General features: G+C 35.7%; 1 protein-coding gene and 1 pseudogene across 1 annotated transcript in view; one reads left to right on the top strand and one right to left on the bottom strand.

The window, feature by feature from the left end:
* The window catches only part of LOC132372632 (serine/threonine-protein kinase MRCK alpha-like), a 128,528-nt gene that overhangs the window by 70,029 nt on the left and 35,187 nt on the right, over positions 1-23,312 (bottom strand). The window contains exons 5-7 of the mRNA XM_059934747.1: positions 21,617-21,864; positions 15,169-15,274; positions 5,029-5,153 (exon numbers count right to left, since the gene is read on the bottom strand). Of these exons, the coding sequence (XP_059790730.1) occupies positions 5,029-5,153; positions 15,169-15,274; positions 21,617-21,864 (479 nt within the window). The remainder of the gene's footprint in view (positions 1-5,028; positions 5,154-15,168; positions 15,275-21,616; positions 21,865-23,312) is intronic.
* On the top strand, positions 15,571-16,572 carry LOC132347394 (sialomucin core protein 24-like; annotated as a pseudogene).

The following is a 23,312-nucleotide window of genomic DNA, read 5'->3' as shown; positions in this document are numbered from 1 at the left end:
TCTCCAAAGAAGATATACAGATTGCCAAAAATCACATGAAAGAATGCTCAACATCATTAATCATTAGAGAAATGCAAATCAAAACTACAATGCGATATCATCTCACACCGGTCAGAATGGCCATCATCAAAAAATCTACAAACAATAAATGCTGGAGAGGGTGCGGAGAAAAGGGAACTCTCTTGCACTGTTGGTGGGAATGTAAATCGATACAGCCACTATGGAGAACAGTATGGAGGTTCCTTATAAAACTAAAAATAGAACTACCATACGACCCAGCAATCCCACTACTGGGCATATACCTTGAGAAAACCATAATTCAAAAAGAGCCATGTACCAAAATGTTCATCGCAGCTGTATTTACAATAGCCAGGACATGGAAGCAACCTAAGTGTCCATCAACAGATGAATGGATAAAGAAGATGTGGTACATATATACAATGGAATATTACTCAGCCATAAAAAGAAATGAAATTGAGTTATTTGTAGTGAGGTGGATGGACCTAGAGTTTGTCATATGGAGTGAAGTAAGTCAGACAGAGAAAAACAAATACTGTATGCTAACACATATATATGGAATCTAAAAAAAAAAAAATGGTCATGAAGAACCTAGGGGCAAGATGGGAATAAAGACACAGACCTACTAGAGAATGGAGTTGAGGATACGGGGAGGGCGAAGGGTAAGCTGGGACAAAGTTAGAGAGTGGCATGGACATACCACTACCAAACGTTAAATAGATAGCTAGTGGGAAGCAGCCGCATAGCACAGGGAGATCAGCTCGGTGCTTTGTGTCCACCTAGAGGGGTGGGATAGGGAGGGTGGGAGGGAGGGAGAGGCAAGAGGGAAGAGATATGGGGACATATGTAAATGTATAACTGATTCACTTTGTTATAAAGCAGAAACTAACACACCATTGTAAAGCAATTATACTCCAATAAAGACGTTTAAAAAAAAAAAAACGGTTTTAGAGGCAAGTCTCTCATCTTTTCTTTGGCTAAGTCAAAATAATCAAGAAATATTTACTAAATACTGATTATTATGTAGGCATATTAGGAAGATTGATGAAGACATATAAGACATGGTCCTTAAAAAGTGTAGGAGTCAGCACAGACTTAGTGAACTTATGCTTACCACGGGAGAAGGGTCGGGGGAGGGATAGATTGGGAGTTTGGGACACTGCTATAATTAAAATAGATAACCAACAAGGACCTACTGTATAGCACAGGGAACTCTGCTAAATATTCTGTAATAACCGAAATGGGAAAAGAATTTGAAAAAGAATAGATACATATATATGTATAACTGAATCACTTTGCTGTACACTTGAGACTAACACAACATTGTTAATCAACTATACTCCAACATAAAATGAAAACTAAAAAAAAAGTTTGGGAGTCAGGACACATGCAGTAGAGTGATTAAGAACTTGATTCTTGGGCTTCCCTGGTGGCGCAGTGGTTGAGAATCTGCCTGCCAATGCAGGGGACATGGGTTCGAGCCCTGATCTGGGAAGATCCCACATGCCATGGAGCGACTAGGCCCGTGAGCCACAATTGCTGAGCCTGCGCGTCTGGAGCCTGTGCTCCGCAACAAGAGAGGCCGCGACAGTGAGAGGCCTGCGCACCGCGATGAAGAGTGGCCCCCGCTTGCCGCAACTAGAGAAAGCCCTCGCACAGAAACGAAGACCCAACACAGCCATAAATAAATAAATAAATAAATAAATTAATTAATTAATTAATTAATTTAAAAAAAAAAAGAACTTGATTCTTCAGTCATATAGAACTAGGTTCAAATCCTAGCTCACTGTTTAGCAGTTGTGTGTCTTTGGATAAGTCATTTACCCCCTCTAACTCTCTGTTATCTCAGTTATAAGATGGGAATAATAATAATACCTACCTCATAGGACTGTTGTGATAACTAAATGAGAAAACATGTGAATTTTCAGCCTAATGCCTACAACATACTATTTTTTAATCACTGTAAACTATTACTACACAGGAATGAAAATTAATGAATGAGGAGTGTTTCAAATAATGTGAATGAATTTAAACAAAGGAAAATAAAAGTTTCACTATTGAAACCCTTTCCTGATTATTAAAACATTTTCCTCATTGTCTTACACAGCTGTTTCCTCTGTCTTCTACTATTATCACCCTCATCATTATCCTTCTTTCTATTATAAAACCCAACAACTTCAATGGCCTTATTTACTAGAGATTAAATTCCCAAATTTATATTTCTAATCCTAACCTTTAAGTCATCTTTTCTAAAGCATATTGGAAATCTCCACTCAGATATCTCAGAATGATCTCAGACTCACCAACAAACAAAAGAACAACTAAAATTGATTATATCATCCTCCCCAAAGCTGGTTCCTTCTCCTGACTTTTCTTACTTCAATGATATCACCATTTTCTTCATCTCTCCAACACAGAGTTTCAGAAATACTAATTCCTCCTCATCTCTTGCCCTTCATTTATAATTAATGAAGTCCTATAGATCCTTCTTCCATAATGTCTTCTCCATTTGTTCAGCTTCCCCCAAATTTCCTTCTATTTCATGCTGAACACTACTATGAAGAGTTACCTTCCTAATGCATCACCTCAGTCAATTCCATAACCCTTTGCACAAAAGCCTTCTCCTTCTTCTTATAAATAAATGAAGTTCTGATTCTTACCCAGTATTCATGTTAATTGTGCTGCAATAACTTTATTGGTCTTATTTCCTACTATTCTTTTATAGGAATAGTAGCACTCTTTATTGAACTCAGTGTTTTCAGAAAATGCATTCTAGTTCCACTGATGACCCCCAACTTTCTCTAGCACCCAGTCTGAAGTAATTCTCCTCTATACTCATATAGAAAAATCAGTATTTGTACAATACATAAGACAATTTACATTTAAGTCTTGTTACTTATATCCAGCTCTGATCACATTAGTTTTTAAACTTTTAAATGTTACACTATAAGCTAGTACTTGAAGGCAAAGTACTCTATTTTACAGAGTTTTCTATCTCCTATTATACCAGAAGAATGCATTATATGTGAGGAGATACATCTAAAAAATGAATCTTATGGACCAGCCTATTACTTCAACCTCTTTTTGTAGTACCATGTCAAAGAGAAAGAGTGAAGTCTTCTGATGAGTCAATGGTGAGAAGAAAGGTCCCTGTTCCAATACAGTGTGAGCAACAAGGTCTCCTTGACCTAAAAGGTTTTCTTTCACATGAAAGAGGTATTTCATAGGAAAAGGCAGAGGGAGCAGAGTAACAGGGCCATTAGAAATGCATTCAAATGAAGTCTTATACACAGCAGTGTTTGTTTTATTTTAAAACTGTTAATTTGGCCAATGGAAACATTTAAAACACTGCATAGCACAAGCTTCCAAAACCTTGTTTTGGCATTACTTCATTTTTTAATATACCAGATTAAAAAACCAGGAATAGCCTGAGACTTCTGACCTTTATAAGCTTGCACAGAATATCTCAGAGATATAACTTTCAAATAGGTGAGAACTCTGAGAACAGTGAGTATATCTTTTACTTTTAGCCTATTAGGTATTTAATAATTCATTATCTAATATATTAGTCCATTTCTAAATAATAGCTTTAATGCAAAGTGAATTCATTGTATTCCTGATTTCTTCTGCATATTTCACTTGAATGTGAAATGTGTAAAAAGAGTGCTTTGTAGTATCACACAAAAATTTTCATCTTCATCCTTTCTACTAAGCCTTTCCAGATAGTCCATATTTAAAGCTTCTTTACTAGAACCACTTCCCATTCCATCTGAACCCATCATGCAATCACTTGAAAAGATCAGTGGTCTAGGATCTCAGGCTTTGGCCAAATCAGTTTTGTCTTCTTTAAAGTCATTTTCTTTAACATCTTATTACAAATTTGATTACATAATAATGGAGTTACAAATGAAAACTCATAATGTTTGATATTATAAGCACGGCTAAAGATTAAAATGATTTTGCTTTGGAAATGTAGAGTTTATGACAAGGATCTCAATTAAATATTAATGAACCATTAACTGTACTATTTGGAACACAACCCTATTTCCACAATTTGGGCATTTTCCTTCAGATATGCACTCAACAGTCACATTCATAAGCTAAAGCTGAGTTAACATAAGAGCTCTATAGTTAAGTCAATATCAAAATACTTGAGTCATTTGGGTAAGATTACTTAAAAAGGCAGTGTTTATTCACTTATGATTTCATTTAAGAAGGAGGGTATTAAGCTGGTCTAAGTAGGAAAAAATGCTTAGAGAACAAAAATAAGAGCATGATAAACTAACATTCTCACCAAATTATTGGTCTATAGATATCTGAAGAAACCAGTAGTTGTTTATATAAATAAAACCTCAATAACGTGCTAAAAAAGAGTCAGAAAGTTAAAAAAGTAAATATAAAAAGTTAGGCTATTTGCATTAGAAAATAAAGTCCCTGTTGGATTCTACTTTCTTCAAGTATTATAAAAATATACAAATTTTTACAAATACCAGAACAATCATTTGAGTTAATTAATATGAAAGTTACTAAGGCAGTTATCCCAAATTAAATCCTAGGGGCTTAAAGAACAGTTGATAAAACTAAACTGTAACCATTTAATGTTTTCAAAATGCCGTGTGTAAATTAGTCTGTTATAATTACAAAAAAGGTGAAAGCACATCTTCAGCTTGTAAAATATTCTCCAGGCTTTCTGTTTCTTAAAGTCATCACAAATACAGCAATTTTGATCTTAGAAAGGAACATCCATAGCTAGTGAATGAGTTTCTTCAGTTCTTTAAGGACCAACTATCTTAGGAGACAATAACATTTTCTTTTCTTAGAAAGAAATATCAGCTTCTAATGAAACTGTGTAAAAGCTGATATGGAATATTTGATGGAGTTAGAGAAAAGAGGAAAATAACAGACAACATAGAAGCACAGACCAGTAATAAATATTCCTCCTGGAATTCATACCAACTTGACTATATGGCCAAAAACTACCCACAAAAACAGATTTAAGAGAGTACTCACCACTGAATTATTTCTGTGATTTGAGCTTCCCAGTGTGCAACTGACTCCTTCTTGTCTGCTAGATCTTTTACCTCTTCTTCTAACTGCTGATTGCACGTACTTAAGTTCTCATACAAAGTGGTAAGCTGAAAGGCAGTTTTAAGGTACTTAAAGACGTGTGACTTTTAGGAACAGGAATTCAAGGTGCTCAGATGCCTCTTGTTAAATCTGATAACTCAAAAATGCTTGTCTTTCTGATTTCCTATTATTATGCACCCTCTGGTCACTGAATTTGGAAACATCAAGTACTCTGAATTCTCCTTCTGCCTTTGCTTTTCCCATACTCCCCATGTTGAATTGGTTCCATCTGTGAACATTCTCCATTTGCCTGAAGAACTCCCCAGTTCTGTTGGTAACAACATCTCTCATTTTTTTGTCTGAAAATATCTCTATGTCATCCTCTTTTTAAAAAAACTTATAATTTCAAGCATATACAAAAATGAACAGAAGAGTATAAGTGAATTCCCATGAGCCCATCATCACTAACTTCAACAATTATCACCTCAATGTCAATCTTATTTCATTTGTACTCCTGTCTTCTTACCCTTTCCTCCGGTATTATTCTGCAGCAAATACCAGACATCATATAATTTTATCCATATATATTTCTGTGTATCTCTCTAGAAAATAAGGCTCTCTTTTTACATATAACCACAATATCATTATCATATTTAAACAAATGTAACAAGTTTCCTTACTTTATCACATAGCTAGTAATTGTTCAAATTTCCAGTTGTCTCAAAACATCAAAAGACTTAACAGTCTGTTAAATTGAATCATACCAACAAATAAACGTAACTTAATGGTTGCTCTATCTGTTAAGTCTTTTTTACTTATAGGCTCCAGATTACTCCATTTGGGCTGCTGTAGTGGAATATCACAGTCTGAGTGGCTTAAACAAGAAACATTTATTTCTGACAGTTCTGGATGCTGGGAAGTCCAAGATCAAGGCGCCAGCAGATTCAGTGTCTGGCAAGGGCCCACTTCCTGGTTTCTAGATGGTCGTGGGAGGAGGGAGCTCTGTGGGGTCTCTTTTATAAGAGCACTAATCCTATTCATGAAGGCTCTACCTTCATGACCTAATCATCTCCCAAAGGCTATACCTCCAAATAGTACTAGGTGTCAACATCTGAACTTTGGAGGGACACAAACATCTAGTACATAGCAGTTCCCCTCCAACACTTTAATTTTTCTTGTAATTTATTTGTTGAAGAAAGTATGTTGTTTGTCCTGCAGAGTTCTCTACAGTCTGAATTTTTGCCTTCATTTTTGAAAGACACTTTTTGCTGTATATAATTTTTTAGATTGGCAGTTATTTTCCTTCAGCACTTTAAAAGATGTCATTCCTTTTTATTCTGGGTTCCATTTTTTTCTGTTGGAAAGACAGCTTTAAGTTTAGCTTTTGCTCCTTTGAATACAATGTGTCTTTCTTCTCTGGCTGCTTCTAGGATTTTCTTTTGTTGTTGGTTTTTAGCAATTTTTCTATAATGTGCCTAAGGGATTGAATTTCTATTTATCACCTTTAGGGTTTGTGGCACATCTTGAATTTGTGGCTAAATATTTCTCATAGGTTTTGGAAAATTATGGGCCATTAACTCTGCAAATATTGCTTCTACCACAGTCTTTCTCCTCTTCTTCTGGGAAAGCAAACATTTGTATGTCAGATCTTTTCATCATGTCCCCTATGTCTCACATCCTCTTTTTATGTACTTCTGTCCTTTTTTCTTAATATATCTTTTAACATTTATTATTTATTTATTTATTTAATTTATTTTTGGTTGTGTCTGGTCTTGGTCGCGGTACGCGGGATCTCTCTTGTGGTGCACAGGCTCTCTAGTTGTGGCGTGAGGGTTTTGTCTTCTCTAGTTGTGGCACGCAGGCTCCAGGGCACATGGGCTGTGTAGTTGTGGTGCGTGGGTTCCAGAGCACATGGGCTCTGTAGTTTGCGGCACATGGGCTCTAGTTGAGGTATGCAAGCTCAGTAGTTGTGGCATGCAGGCTTAGTTGCCCCACGGCACATGGGATCTTAGTTCCCTGACCAGGGATCGAACCAGCATCCCCTGCATTGTAAGGCAGATTCTCTACCACTGGACCACCAGGGAAGTCCCTGTATTTCTGTCCTTTTAGATCTATATCCAGACTTTAGTATGGAAAGTTTTTTATTTACCCCTTCCTTTCTTTGGTTCTTTCCAATCTACTGTTAAAATTTTCTGTTGGATTTTTCATTTATTTTATTTTTCACTTCTAAAGATTTCTTTGACTGTTTTGTATAGATTCCAGTTGTCTGCTGAAATTCTTCATCATGTTTATTGTCTTGAATATATCATACAGTTATTTTAAAGTTCAATTAAGAAAATTCCAACACTCAGAATTGTGTGGGTCTGTTTATACTGACTGCCTGGTTTTCTTCTCATTTATTAGTTTCTTACTTTGTTTTTGCTGTTATACTTTTATGTCTTGGTTTTCTTTGGCTGTGTCTCTTGGTATGCACTGTAATTTCTTACTGCATGCCACATATAGCGTATGAAAATTTTAGAGATAATTTGAGGCTCTATATAATATCTTCCTCCAGAGACTGTTTACTTTTACTTCTGGTAGGCAATTAGATCAGGGATTCAATTACTTAGAGGCTGGGTTTCAGTCACTGAGAAGGCTCATCTCTCTCTGGTTCACCCTTATTTCTAAAATGTAGCCTTTTCGATGAGTTCAGTTGAAAGCTTGAATTGATTACCAAGGATCCTGCACCTTGTGGGCATTGATATTCAGTTTTTCTCTCTAAACTTGTGATACTGTGGAATATTGCGCTCAACTTCCTGGATTCTCTGCTACAGCTTTCATATCAGCAAATGCCTCAAGAGGAAAACTGGCACTGAATGCTGGGCTCATCTCTCTGTACTACTCCTTTCTAAAGGATTTGGGTCAGTAAAGTCTCGGCTGCCTTCTTATCTCTCCAGTGCCTTCCTGCAGATGAATACTTCCAGGCAGTATTGCTACAGTATTAAAAACATTTTTTTTAAGTCCAGCTTTATAGCTCCTCTTGGTGAGGTGGTAGGTATGATGTAACCTAATCTGTCACAGGAGCAAAAATTCTTGTTTATTTAGTTGTTAAAAGTTCATGATAAAATATTTGCATATAATTTTTATTTCATGGCTACATTTTTCTGATAAATGGTCTCAATCTGCTATTAGTTATTACTATTCCTTTCTTCCTTTCTGATATATTTGTAGAGATATTGTGTTAGTTTTCTTTTCGATTACTCAGCTTGAAGGAGATGAATTTTTCCTACAAGAATTATTTATAGGTTTGTGAAGATGAGGGGCCATGTGATGGTTAAATTTATGAGTCAACTTGATGGGGTCACAGGGTGCCTAGACATTTGGTCAAACATTCTGGTTGTGTCTTTGAAGGTGTCTCTGGGTGAGATTAACATTTGAATTGATTGACTAAATAAAGCAGATTACCTTCCTAATGTGGATGGTTCCCATTCAATCAGTTGAACGCCTGAATAGAAAAAAAGGCTGACCTTAGTAAGAGGGAATGCCTCCTGCCTGACTTGCTTTCAAGCTGGGACATTGGATTCTGTCCTTGGTCTCTTACTGAAACAGTGGCTCTTCCTGGGTCTGACATAAGAAACTAGTGCTATGATTTACATCAGAGAATGTTTTGCCTATGTTCTCTTCTAGGAGATTTATGGTATCATGTCTTAATATTTAAGTCTTCAAGCCATTCTGAGTTTATTTTTGTGTATGGTGTGAGGGAGTGTTTTAACTTCATTGTTTGATATGCAGCTGTCCAGCTCTCCCAACACTACTTGCTGAAGAGACTGTCTTTTCTCCATTGTATATTCTTGCCTCCCTTGTCGAAGATTAATTGACCATAGGTGTGTGTCGGTTTATCTCTGGGCTCTCTATTCTGTTCCACTGATCCATAGGTCTGTTTTTGTCAGCCAATACCAAGCTGTTTTGATTACTGTACTTTGTAGTATTGTCTGAAGTCTGAGAGGATTATGTCTCCAGCTTTGTTCTTTTTCCTCAGGATTGCTTTGGCAATTCTGTTTTTTGGTTTTTGTTGTGGTTCCATATAAATTTTAGGAATATTTGTTCTAGTTCTGTAAAAAATGACATGGGTAATTTGACAGAGATCACATTAAATCTGTAGACTATTTTGGGTAGTATGGCCATTTTAACAATATTAATTCTTCCAATCTAAGAGCATGGGATATCTTTCCATTTCTTTGAATCATTTTCAATTTCCTTTATCAATGTTTTATAGTTCTTGGCATATAAGTCTCTCACCTCCTTGGTCAGGTTTATTCCTAAGTGTGTTTGTTTGATTTTTTATTGATGCGATTTTAAAAGGGATTGTCTTTTCACTTTCCCTTTCTGAGATTTCATTGTTAGTGTAAAGAAATGTAACTGATTTCTGTATGTTAATCTTGTATCCTGCTACCTTGCTGAATTCGTTTACCAGTTCTAGTAGTTTCTGTGTGGAGTCTTTAGGGTTTCTTATATATGGTATCATGTCATCTGCATACAATGACAACTTTACCTCTTCCCTTCCAATTTGGATACCTTTTCTTTCTTTTTCTTGTCTGACTGCTGTGGCTAGGATTTCTAATACTATGTTGAACAGAAGTGGTAAGAGTGGGCATCCTTGTCTTGTTCCAGATTTTAGCAGAAAGGCTTTCAGCTTTTCACCTTTGAGTATTATGTTGGCTATGGGTTTGCCATAAATAGCTTTTATATGCTGAGATATGTTCCCTCTATACCCACTTTGGAAAGAGTTTTTATCATGAATGGATGTTGAGTTTTATCAAATGCTTTTTCTGCATCTATTGAGATCATCATGTAGTTTTTGTCTTTTCTTATGTTGATGTGGTTTATCACACAGACTGATTTGCATATGTTGAACCATCCATGTAACCCTGGGATGAATCCAGCTTGATCATGGTGTATGATCCTTTTTATGGTTGTTGGATTCGGTTTCCTAATATTTTGTTGAGGATTTTTGCATCTATATTTATCAAAGATATTGGCCTGTAATTTCCTCTGCCAATAAATTGGACAAACTAGAAGAAATGTACAAGTTTTGCCAACTCCCTAATCTAAGTTCATCTGGAATTCTCCTAATGACCCAGGGTTTTTCTGGTGTGTGTTTTTAACCTGTACTTCCATGGGAGATAGGCAGTTTTTGCAAAAGTCACAATGCAAAGTTTCATTTCTTCCCCTCTGCCGAAAGACAAATGACTTTATGCATTCCCCATTTAATCCTATCCTCAATCTCATGGTCTTCTGAGAAAGAAAAAGGGTCAGAGAAACTGTCACTACCAATGCACATCGCTATCTGCCTATTGAGAACAAGGAATTTACATTTTGTACTCCAGGGTGTGCTATTTACCTCTAAAAATGTATTTTACCAGCTATTTTCTTTTTATAGGTTTATTAAGGTATAATTTACATACTATAAAATTCACTCATTATAACACTTATGGTTTGATGATTTTTAGTAAATTTAAACATTTGTGCAATAATCACCACTATCTGGTTTGGGAATACTTCCAATACCTGAGAAATTTCCCTCAAGCTGGTTTGCAGTCAATCCTGGCTTCCACCATGAGTTCTAGGCATCACTGATCTATTTTCTGTGTCTATAGTTTTGCCTTTTCTAGAAACGTAATATCAGTGAAATCATACAATATATAGTTTTTTGTATCAGGCTTTTTTCACTTATCGTATTATTGAGGTTCAACCACAGTGTTGCACATATCAGGAACTAACTCCTTTTTATAGCAGGGTAGTATTCTATTACATGGATATTAGTACACTTTATTTATCTGTTCACTACTTGATGAACATTTGTATTATTTCCAGTTATTTGCTATTATGAATAATGATGCTATGAACATTCATATACAAGTTTCTAAAGGGACTATGTTTTTAATTCTTCTGAATTTCCAAGTTATAGGGTAAGTGTATGCTTAACTTTTTGAGAAATTTCAAAACTGTTTTCTGAAGTAGTTATACCATCTTCCACTTCTACAAGCAGTGTAGGAGTTTCAGTTCCTCCATATCCTTGCCAACAGCTGGTACGGTCACTGATTGATTAATTAACTCTTGAGCCTGTACAACAGTATGTCACCATGGTTTAACTTGCATTGTTCCTAATGACTAATGATAGTGAACATCTTTTCACGTGCTTATTTGTTATTCATATATCTTCTTTCATGAAATGTCTTTTCAATTTTTCCCCCGTTTTTTTCCATTGGGTTGTTTGTATTATTTCTTATTACTGAGCTTTAAGAGTTCTTTAGACATTGCAAATGTAAGTCTTTTATCAGATAAATTACTTGAAAATCTTTTCATCTATATATGTCTTTTCATTTTCTTAATGTTGTCTTTAAATTTTGACGAGGTCCAATTTATAATTATTTTTCTATCAAGGGTTGTGCTCTGTGTCATATCTACAAAATCTTTGACTAACCCCAAATCACAAAGATTTTTCTCCTATGCTTACCTCTTATATTTCAGTTTATGATCCACTTTGAATTAATTGTATATGCTATGAGGTAAGGATCTAAGTTAATTTTTTACACATAGATATCCAATGATTCCAGCACCATTTGTTGAAAAGATTGTCTTTTTCCCACTGAATTGCCTTGGCACTTTTGCTGAAAATCAATCAACCATAAATATGATGTCTTATTTTTGGACTCTCTACTCTTTTCCATTATGCCAATGTTACCATCTTTTGATTACTAAAGATTTACAGTGTTTCAAAATTCTGTAGTGTAAATCCTCCAACTTTTGTACACCTTGCCTCCCCACCCCCGCCAAATATTTTTGCTACTGTAGATCGTCTGTATTCCCATATAAATTTAAGGATAGGCTTGCCAATTCTAACAAAAAAGCCTACCAAAATTTTGATAGTGATTTCCCCAAATCCATAGATAGATCTATTAGGAGAGAACTGCAGTCCTAACAATATGCAGTATATCTCTCCATTTGTTTAGATATTCCTTAATTTATCTCAGTAATGTTTTGTAGTTGTCTTCCTTTGGTTAACTCTGGGAGCTCTGAAATGACTGTTTTCAAAAACTGTGTCCACTTTGAAACTTTTTTTTTCTTGAGCGGATTCATCAATCTCTTCATGTTAGCATAGCCAGAAGTCTACAAGCTATTTTGGAGAATGTGTTTTTTGCAGATGCAGTGTCTTCACTAATTCCTACAACACATCCTTTTCTGATCACCACTGCTTTTGACTTCCAATTAATCTGTGATTGGGGTTTCAGCTGGAGATTTGCAAGAAGAGGAGGAAATACAGATTTTTGCACTGTCATGTTACAGTGGTTAAAAGGAGTCTTAAATAGATGTGTTTAGTATTTGTCAGGAAAAGTTAATCTTTTCATTCTTACTGAATAAAAGCACCGGGCTCTGGAGCCAGACTACCTGTGTTCCAATCCCATCCTGCCACTCCCTAGTTTTGAGATTACGAGAGTAGCTTAATCTCCCTTTGCCTCAATTTCCTCATCTGTAAAATGGTAGGAACAATAGGGTATACCTCACAGAGTTATTGTGAGAATTATATGGTTTATATAAAGTAACTCAGGAGAGGGCCTGCACAAAGTAAATTCTACCTAAGTATTACTTCATTTTGCATGTTTGGGAATGAGAAGGTTTTACTATTTGTAAATTGACGTATCTGGCTTATGATAATTATAAGACTACATAGGAATATGGAAAAATGCTCATGTTTTAAATGAAACAGCAGATTAGAAAATAAAATGTATATATGACTGAAATTATGTAATAATACATATACAACCAAACCTGAAAAGGAACATATAAAAGTAAGATAGTTGTTTCGTGTTGATGAAATCATAGGTAACTTTTATGTTGAATATTTTCCATATTTTGTGTCATTTTGCTTTTATGTAAAATAATTATCTAAAAACAAGACACAAATGATAATATTTTCTTACTGGAAACCATTTACTTCTACTCCTTGGCATATATGGCTAATTTTACTTGCAATAAGTTACCTTTAATAGAAACTTTGAATACAGACTTCTGAAAATATCAACAAACTTTTTTCTACTTCCTTTTTAATTTTTATTTTTGAAGTTAAAAAATCTGACTATGAGAATCTATTAGTTATATAAGTTTCAAAATTAACATACTAATTGCTTTTTGGTTTCTATATCTGAAGTTCTGTTGAGAAGGAATTCGGTTCTCTTCAAGCAGGTTCCCAATGGAACAGTTGTTGTAGCAATGGCAAAGGTATTCTTTGGTTATCCCTCTTGGGGAAAATACCCAATTCAACCAAACCAAAAAATGAGTAAATGGAAAGAAACAGTGAAGATGTGCAGTTAGGTGGACTGACAGAGAAGTAAAGCTGAATACAAGGAGCAAAAATAGAGAAGAGGTTCAAATGGAAGAAGACCCAGACCCTCCCCTATTTCTCCAGAAATAAACATTTCCTTGTTATCATTTCTCACTGAATACTTGCCAACCATATGATTTGCTCTCAAAGTTCTGTTCACATCCTTTACCACATCTTCAATTTAGCAAGACAAGGTAATATTCTATTTTTTATAAAATTAGGAGATAGGCTTTTATTTTTATCCTTCAGATCTCATCAAAATCAAAAGAGTATTATTTAAAAATTATTTCGAAAGATGTATTTCTGGTAAACTTGCCAGAACTTTATGGTTAATAATGAAATGAAACCAAGGTGTGAAGACAAGATTTGATCTACATTCGATTTGATTATATCACAATTCAATTTTTCTTAAACTATAATACCATCTTTTACTAGGTAATTTGCTTATAAACTCTACATGAAGTGGCCTTCTAGAGTTTAATTATATTTCTTACCTCAAGGTAACTCTTAACAGAATCTTAAAATTCTGTCTGGTAGACAGAAATGATGTTTAATTTCATAGTCATATTGTTTAAGCCCGTTAAATAACAATTATGTGACCTATTTGGATAAAGTTTAAATACTGTTAGTTGTATTTTAGTGGAAATAACTAAGAGTTATACAATAATGTTCATACAGTATTCATAGTTTAAAAACTAATTTATACTACTTACTATTTGGCCACTTTCCACAGTGTTTGTGTGCATCCGCTTTGTAATTACAAAATAAACTAACAGAGTTCTTTCTCAAGTAGTTTGCAACCAAACAAGCAAAATCATTTTTAAATGCTTAGAAAACTGAATAATCATTGGGAAAATAGTGACAGAAATAAAAAGAAATATAGAACACAATGGAAAATTGAGATAGAATGAATGAAAAGTCTCTCTTTTATGACTATTTAGCCATTGTCTTTCAATGTGTTACTGAAATGACTATTAATTGAACATAATACTTTTACTGCAGGAAAATCCTTGAACTCATTACAAAGCACAATTATCCAAACCTTATTACTTAAAAGTAAGTAAAACTATTAAAACTGCTGATTAATATTAGGATTTTTACAGCTGTTAACAACTGGGACAAGAAATGCAGAATGATGTCAGTTCAAGAAATCTGAGATACTAAATGGAAAAAGATTCCTTTAAGTATTTACAATTTTGTTCATAAATCTAGCTGTTTTAATCTAGGTTTAACCTATGGTTCAGCTCTTTATTCAAGCTGTAGAGTTTATAGGCAGAGTTGGTTTCTTTGGCTTCTTAACTACCAATGGTATTACTTCTAGCTATTATCAGTTCTCTATCATGAATATGACATCAGAACTGTCAAAATTTCTCTAGTTTGGCTTAATTGTTCCTGTTCTTGCCAAAGACGGGCCTTAACTTAGCCATGACAAAGTAAGTGATTAATAGTAAAAGAGAGATGGAAAGTGAAATAAAGAACAGGGGCTCAAAAAATAAATGGGACAAAGAATAAGACGAGGTAAGCCAAGTCCTCTCTCCAAGAAGACTCCTGTACAGATTGGTAAAATGAAAAATTGCCTGTACACAGAAGCAATCCTTGTGTTTAGGAGGAATATTAAATTTAAAAAGGTACACCAAATATAAAATTATATCTATAATTTCTATGATAGTGCTGAACATCTAGCACGTATCAATGAATATCAATGAGATTAAATCACTCACCTTATCAAGCTCACTTGTCAGTTTTTTATTTTCTTCCATTAATAACACTTTTTCTCGTTCATACTGTTGTGTGAACTCATTTTCAAATTCTTCCCTTTCACTTTGACTAATACAATGCAAAATATAAAAGGAAAGAAAGGAATTGAATTAAAGGTAAAATAATGGTATCCCAGATTGGCTATTGTATCATATGCCTTATTCTGAAAAGCCACTTATATCTCAATTGCTCCAAATCCCAAACATTTCCCTTAAAATTAGGAAGTCACAATCATTTCCTTTTAATTAATAGATAGATCTGTCTGCTTAATAATATCTATTTTGTTCTTCATTTGAAAATCTGAGGAAGACATCCTGATTATGCTCACCTTATTCAGTTGTATATATGGTAGAAAGCATGGGAAAATGAGGAAGCTAGGGAAAAAGGAGGGTATAGGGACCGCAATACAATTGCTTACACTCAGCTCTAGATTGCATAGAAAATTCAACTTACATTTCCAACAGTTCTCTCAACACACTCAGCCCGTCCTTCCGTTACTCCTGCCTTCCTTCTTCCCTTCTTCCCTACGTACCTACCTATCTACACATACAAACATACATACAATATTATAAAACTTATTTAAAACTATAGTTCTAACGGACAGAACTGATTCACCCTTAGGGGTAAACACAGTTCTAACGAACTTTTCAAAAACCTCCAAAGGGAGGAGTCTGGGAGGCGGCGCCGCAGGGGACAGAGGGACGGACGGGCTCAAAAGGCCAGCGCGGAGGCCGCGATACTGGCGCTGCCCCGCCCGCTGCTTTTGGCCGCCGGCTGCCTGGCCGAGCTCTTTGTGACGGGCGCGGCTCAGAACACTACGCTGGCCCCCGAACGTGACTCCACCCTCGGCTTTACCGGCTACCACCAGGACAAACCCCGGTGCCGCCGCCGCTCCGCCGGGCACCACTCCAGCACCAGAAATCTGTGAAAGCTGCAACAACGGGGTTTCCTGTTTTGATGCTAATGCTGCTAACACTACCTGCTTTTGGATAAAATGCAAAGGTAAAGGCTACTGTTCAGATAATTCAACAGTTCGTGATTGCAAGGTGGTGAACAGCACAGAATTCTGTCCTGCGTCCACTGCCACACCATTGCCAACCAATTCTACAGCTAAAACCACAACTCTGCCTTCCTCTTCTACAGCTTCCACCACAGCTACTACATCAGGTACAACTGATACCACTTTAACTCCGACTTCACAACCTGCGCGGAAGTCTACCTTTGATGCAGCCAGTTTCATTGGAGGAATTGTCCTTGTCTTGGGTGTGCAGGCTGTAATTTTCTTTCTCTATAAACTCTGCAAATCTAAAGAATGAAACCACCACACTGTGAACAGACTCGCTAGATTAACAAGACCTGCTGTGTAACTCACTGAAACCAAAATATTATCTTTCAAGATGTCCCACATGGAAGACGCTGTTCTAGGATCTTTAATTTTTCAGAGGATGCATATAGGAGCATTGGCCTTGAAGAAAAATCAGTTAAATCATTTTGCTCAACGGGAATATTTAAAATATTCTGCACGAATCCTGGTGGCTGTCTTCTTTTATTTTAAATGTCTGCAGCTGTGGGATTATGTCCTCTCTTCTTGACATGCCAAATGTAACTCTGTAAGTGATGGAAAACATTGTCCTGCGCAGACAACCTCATGACCCTTTTGGCAATATCAATGTAGTCGTTTCAAAGCCTGAAAGCTGCATTCTTTTCATCCTAACTCAGGATGTAGTTTAGCGACCAGAATTGAGAAGAACGTGCCAAATGAGCATCTATCAGGTGGATTTTGGGCTATCATTTCAAAAGTGGAATAAATTGATAAATTTAGTATCCTTAGAGTAGAATTTAGTGCTTGATAAGTTATTTTTTCTACATTAGAAAACAGATGCCACACAGGGAATTACATTCCAGATTTAAAGAAATCAATGGAAAGGATACAAAACATTAAAGTGTAGCAGGTTATTGTTCATACTTGTAAAGCACCTTATATCATTGAGAAAATAAAAAACAGTGCCTTAAAAGACAAAAAGACAAAAAAAAAAAAAAAAGAAACAACAACAAAAATCTCCTAAGGGAGAAAGGGGAATCAGTTTTTGAATACTGAGTTGAAGTGCAAATAAAGAGGCTTATCTCTACAGCAGTATGATGGAGGATGTTAGTTAGCAGCAAATGAATTTCAATGTGAAGCAGTTCTGGGTAATTTTATGATTGCTTCCAAGTCAATAAACGACATAAGTAGTGGCTGATTTTAAAAATATAATCTTAAAAATCCCTTTCTCACTAAATTATTGAATATAAATTAAATTATAATTTAAATGATAACTTCTAGGAAAATAACCCTCCTGTGTCCAAACAAATGTGTCCCTTTCCTTCTTATCTATAATCAAAATGTGAAATTTAGTTATGTTTAGGAATCTTTCTTGATTCAGAAGCAACTCCAAACAACAAACAACAATGAAAAAAATACAAAAAATTACAAAGAAGCATCCTTTCAGAAAAATAAGTATATGAATAAATTGAGTAAAATTTCTATATACAACCATTTTTGTTTTTTCCTATTAGCATTAAACAAAACTTAAGTCTCTCTCATACTGAAACAAAATAAACAAACTCTTCCCTAAACTCTACGTCACACTTCATTCTCCACTTTCCTTGTCTTCCCGTTCACTGGCAACCACCCTGAAATCTTGAGAGTTTGCCGTATCCACTTCCTCACTGCCTAAATTTTCCTCCCTGTGCCAAAATCTGACTTCTGCTGCCACCACCTCAAAAAAACTGTTGTCCCAAAACTCATTATTGTCCCAACTGTTATTTTATCCAATCTACTGGCTACCTTTGACAGTGTTGTCCATTCCCTCCCTCTTGAAATGTTGTCCTCCCTTGGCTTCAGTGATACCCACTTTCTTGATTTTCAGCCTACATTTAGACTGTTCAGCTGTCTTTGTGAGCCCCCCACCCCCTCTTTCCTCTGCGTAAATGCCAATGCTCCCAGGTATTCTGTCACAGGTGCTCAACTTTTTTTTTTTTTTACACATTTTCCCTGAGCTCTCTCATCCATTATACCACCTATTTCAATTATCATCCATTATGCTGACAAACTCTGAATCTACATCTGAAGCTTTTCTGGGCTTCAAATTGCTGACTTGATATCTCCCCAAAGTCGTCTCCCAAGCACCTCAAATTCAACATGCCCGACCCTAACAACAGAAAAACAAGTTCCCAACACCCCACGTACCTTCCCCTGCGATCATACACTCTACTTATTCTTCTCTTACTACAGGAGAAAAATGTAGCTAAGGTTGCTCTTTGCTTATGCGCCTGCTCAAGTACACTTTTCTCCTCTCTGTCTTGAATCATCTACTGGTACTTTCTATCAGATTACAAGCATGGTGTTATTTTTGAGATAAATTTCTCCTCCAGTTATTATCTCGTTGCTTTTATTATATGCTTGCTCTTACAATTGCTCTCCTTCAAGTCTTTGGATCCATTATGGGGTTTCTGCCCACTACTGTTCCACTGAAATTGTTCTCATCAAAGTCACCAATGACATTCATATTGTTAAACTCAACTATCAATTACATGGTCCTCATCTTATTTGATTTAGACCTCATCTAATTTAACATGTAGACAGATTTGATATGCATTCATCATAACACCAAATTTGGACACCAAATTTGCACACCAAATTTGCCTGGTCATCTTCCTATCATTCTTACCACTCTTTCTCTCTCCACTTTGCTGTTCCTTCCTCATTTCCAAACTTCTAAAGAGTGGAGTGCTCCAGGTTGCAGTCCTAGGACTTCTTTTCCATCTGTATTCATTCACTAAGTGATCTCATATAGTCTCACCCCTTTAAATATCATGTGAATGATAAATACTCCCAGGATTTTATCTCTAGCCCTGAAATCCAGACTAGTCTGTATGATGACCTACTTGACATTTCTACCTGGATGCCTAAAAAGCACCTCAAACATAATTTGTTTAAAATGAGCTCCTGATATTCCCATCCCCAAAATGCTTCTTCTGTAGTTTTCCTCTCTAAATGGTAACTATATTCTCATAATTGCTAAGGCCAAAAACTGTAGCATCATCCTTGATTTTTCCTCTTTCTTTCTTACCCCATATCTAGTCTATCAGCAAATATCATTATTTTTACCTTTTAAAGAAACTGGAATTCGAACATTTTTCACAGCCAATTCTGCCACCACCCTAGGCCCAATCCACCATTATCTTTTGCCTGGATGATTGCAACAGCCTTCTAAATGGTTTCACTGCTTTTTCTCTTATCTAGTTCAGACTTTTCTTAATCTAGTAGTCAGAATAATCCTGTTAAAACACAAGTCAGTATTTGTCCGTTTTCCACTCAAAATCCTGCAATGCTGCCCTGCCGTGGTTTTACTGAGAGTAAAAAATTGTAAGTCACTGAACATGACTTACAAAGCCTTACACGATCTGGCCCCCATTACCTCTCATATGTACCTCTCACTATTCTCTCCCCTTAAATCTGCTTCATCCACATTGGCCTCTTTTTTAGTATTATTATTTTAATAGACTTTATTTTTTAGAAAGGTTTTAGGTTCATAGCAATACTGAGAGGAAAATACAGAGATTGCGCATATACTCAGAGTGGTGCATTGGTTACTATTGATGAACCTACATTTGACACATCATTATCACTAAAACGTCACAATTTACATTAGGTTGTATAATGACATATATCCCCTATCACAGTTTCATACAGAGTAGTTTCACTGCCCTAGAAATCCTCTGTACCCGGCCTATTCATCCCATCCTCCTCCCAATCCTTGCAACCACTGATCGTTTTACTATCTCCATAGTTTTGTCTTCCCATTATTTATTTATTTATTTTTTAAAACATTCTGGTCTATGGAGGATGTGTTTTTGTTTTTTTTTTTAATTTTATTTATTTATTTATTTATGGCTGTGTTGGGTCTTTGTTTCTGTGCGAGGGCTTTCTCTAGTTGTGGCAAGCGGGGGCCACTCTTCATCGCGATGCGTGGGCCTCTCACTATCGCGGTCTCTCTTGTTGCGGAGCACAGGCTCCAGACGCGCAGGCTCAGTAATTGTGGCTCACGGGCCCAGCTGCTCAGCGGCATGTGGGATCTTCCCAGACCAGGGCCCGAACCCATGTCCCCTGCATTGGCAGGCAGATTCTCAACCACTGCACCACCAGGGAAGCCCCATTATTTTTTTTAACAGACTTCTTGTTCCTCATGTAAAATGTTCTTCTCATACATCTGTATAGATATCTCCCCCACTTTCTTCAGTCCTTACTGAGAAATCACCTTCTCAGTATAATTTTCCCTGGTTATTTCATTCATATATATATGTATATTTAAAATTTAATTTTCCCCCTTAATGCTTCATAGCCCCCATCCACTGCCTTATTTTTTGTTCTTAGAATTTATCATTACCTATATATTACCTATCCTATATCATTACCTATATATTCTGTATTTTACTTCTTTCATTTACATTTTGCTTATAGTCTTTCACCATAATTAAAGGAAAGCTCCATAAGGAGAGAGAATTTTTATCTGTTCACTGTTATGCCTCCAGGGCCTACAGCAGTGCTTTCACAGAGCAGGTTCTAAAAATTTTTGCTGAACGAACAGACCAAACTGAATTAAACTTAGCCTTCCAATATAAGTTGAGAATGACAATAACATACATTCAGTTACCTAAAGCCTAGAAACTTGAGTATCACTGATAATTTCTCCTGCTTCTAATTTCTCATATCTGGTTATCATGTCATCCAGGTTCTGTCTTCTCGGTAGACCTTCTGAATCCATAAACTTCTCTCCATCTTCACTATCGTATCTAAGGTCCAGCCACCTCATCTCTCATGGCTAGATTACTATCTGCAGTCTGCTCCTTCCAATCCATTCTCTAAACAGTAGCAAAAGTGGTCTTTCAAAAATGTAAATATTGATATAATCATGTAATTTTCCTTCAGTGGTCTTACAACTGTTTTCCTTTCTAGTCTCATTTCTCACCACTCATCTTTCTTTTTATGCTTCCACCATAATGAACAGCTTTCATTTTCTGAATGTGCCATGCTACCCTTTTCCTCTAGATCTTGGCAAATTCTGCTAACCTTTGCCTGGACACTCTTCCACAGCTATATATTTCGTATATCTTTGGTCTTAACTCAGAAATAATTTTGTCCAAAAAACCTAGACACACTAAAGTTATCTTTTGTGCCTCTTCTACGGGTGTTCCTATACTTATCCCATTTGCTTTCCTATGATGCTGTAATATAATTTTCTGTTTACCAATCTTGACTTTGGTCTTCTTGAGAACTGGAATATGTTTATTGCCATATATCTCCAGTCCTGGACACCGAACAGGTATTCAATAAATAATTATTAGAGGAGTAAATAACTTGATTCTTACCTCTCTCTCCTGTTTTTTTCCAATTTGTCTTTCAAAATCATAATTTCTTTGTTGAGAGCAAGTTGCTGGCCTTCTGAATCATGCAGTTCTTTCTTCAGATTTTTAATTTCATTTGCATGTATTCCTTCTCTCTTGGACAATTCTTCTTCATAAAAGATACTTTTCTTTTCCAAATCAGTCTTTAGTTTGGTTATTTCTTGCTGATGTTCTATGCTGCATACTCCTGGTGAGTAACTAATTTGTTTTTGCTATAGAAGTAATAATAAAAGATTAGTTAATCTGTAAGAATAATAAAATATTAACTAATAACTCTTTCTACAATATAAAGAACTGTTCATATAACTGAATATTATTTTTGTATATTATTACATAAAAATAATACTTTCTTTATTCAGGCTATTAACCTTTTGCCTGCCATATGTTGCCAATATTTTTCTTTTTTTTTTTTTTTGCCAATATTTTTCTAAGTGTGTATTCCTTTATTGCTGTATTTTACAGTCTTCTTCACACCAAGATTAAATATTTATCTGTATTTTCTGCTGGTACTTATATAATTATTTGTTTTACATTTAAATATCTAATTTATATATAATATTGTTGGTGTATGGAGTGAAGGAAAAATCTAACTGCATCCTATTTCTGATGTGGAACTAATAAAAGGTTATAAATACATTTGTATCTTTAAAAGATTAACTTGGGGGAGGAGTGCTAGAGCTAGAATGCACAAAAAGAAAAGGGAGGAAGAAGGCTTCTGCAGTGGTCCGGGGAGAAATGACAAAGGTCTAATCTAACATCTTTGTATCTATTCTAGAAAAAAATGATACATCTCTTCACATTTAGGTAGGGCTTTAAGAGGGGAAATTTGGTTGAAAGACATCTTTTTAGAAATGAGGTTGAAATATACTCTTGGTATCAGTGAGAAAGGAAAATGTAATGTCCAAAGGTTCTTCCAGGTAGCAGCTCAGGTAAACAGAAGCATACAGAGGTTATGACTATAAGATTTCCTGAGTAACTTTTCTATTACTTTGTTACATGCTATTTTCCCAGGTGATCCACAATAAAACTTTTAAAACTCAAAGAACCTATAAGCTTATGTTTAGTGACAACAAGGAATCAAGATCTGGAGGACACTGTATCCTTTTTTGAAGTCAGTATTAAGGGCAGGAAAACTGGTAACAGTCCTTGATTTAAAGTCCAAAGAAAACTATGCTAGTTTTTCACATTTGAGGTCTATAATTTAAAAAAAAATAAAAAATAGGCATCAACGTGGGCCTGAGAAATGTTTCTGGGATAGTCACTGTAATGTTAACCATTTACTCAAAACTGCTTATGAAGTGCCTACCATAAGCAGGACCCAGATTTTCCAGTGGTTTCTGAGTCAGCCTGACATGCAAAGCTCGGCGGAAACTGGGAAGAGCCATGTCAAGTCATGTTGTTGCTCTTATGCAACTCCATGAAAATGGTGCCTAAATCAACATCTGCAGCACTAACCACTTACCATACTACTCTTCATTTTTCTAATCACCTAAAGCACACTTTTAGTTTGCTATTCACTTTAGTATAGTTTGTCTGTTGGGATAGCAGTAGATGTACTAGAAGTTTCAAGCAAAAATTACCTTGAAATCAAAACCTCACAAAGATACCACCAAAAAAAGTTACAGACTCATGTCACTAATTGAGAAGAACGTAAAAAAGC

The sequence above is a fragment of the Balaenoptera ricei genome, chromosome 1 (genome assembly GCF_028023285.1).
Source record: "Balaenoptera ricei isolate mBalRic1 chromosome 1, mBalRic1.hap2, whole genome shotgun sequence".
In the NCBI taxonomy this organism is placed as follows: domain Eukaryota; kingdom Metazoa; phylum Chordata; class Mammalia; order Artiodactyla; family Balaenopteridae; genus Balaenoptera; species Balaenoptera ricei.
This window is presented reverse-complemented; position numbering and strand designations above follow the sequence as displayed.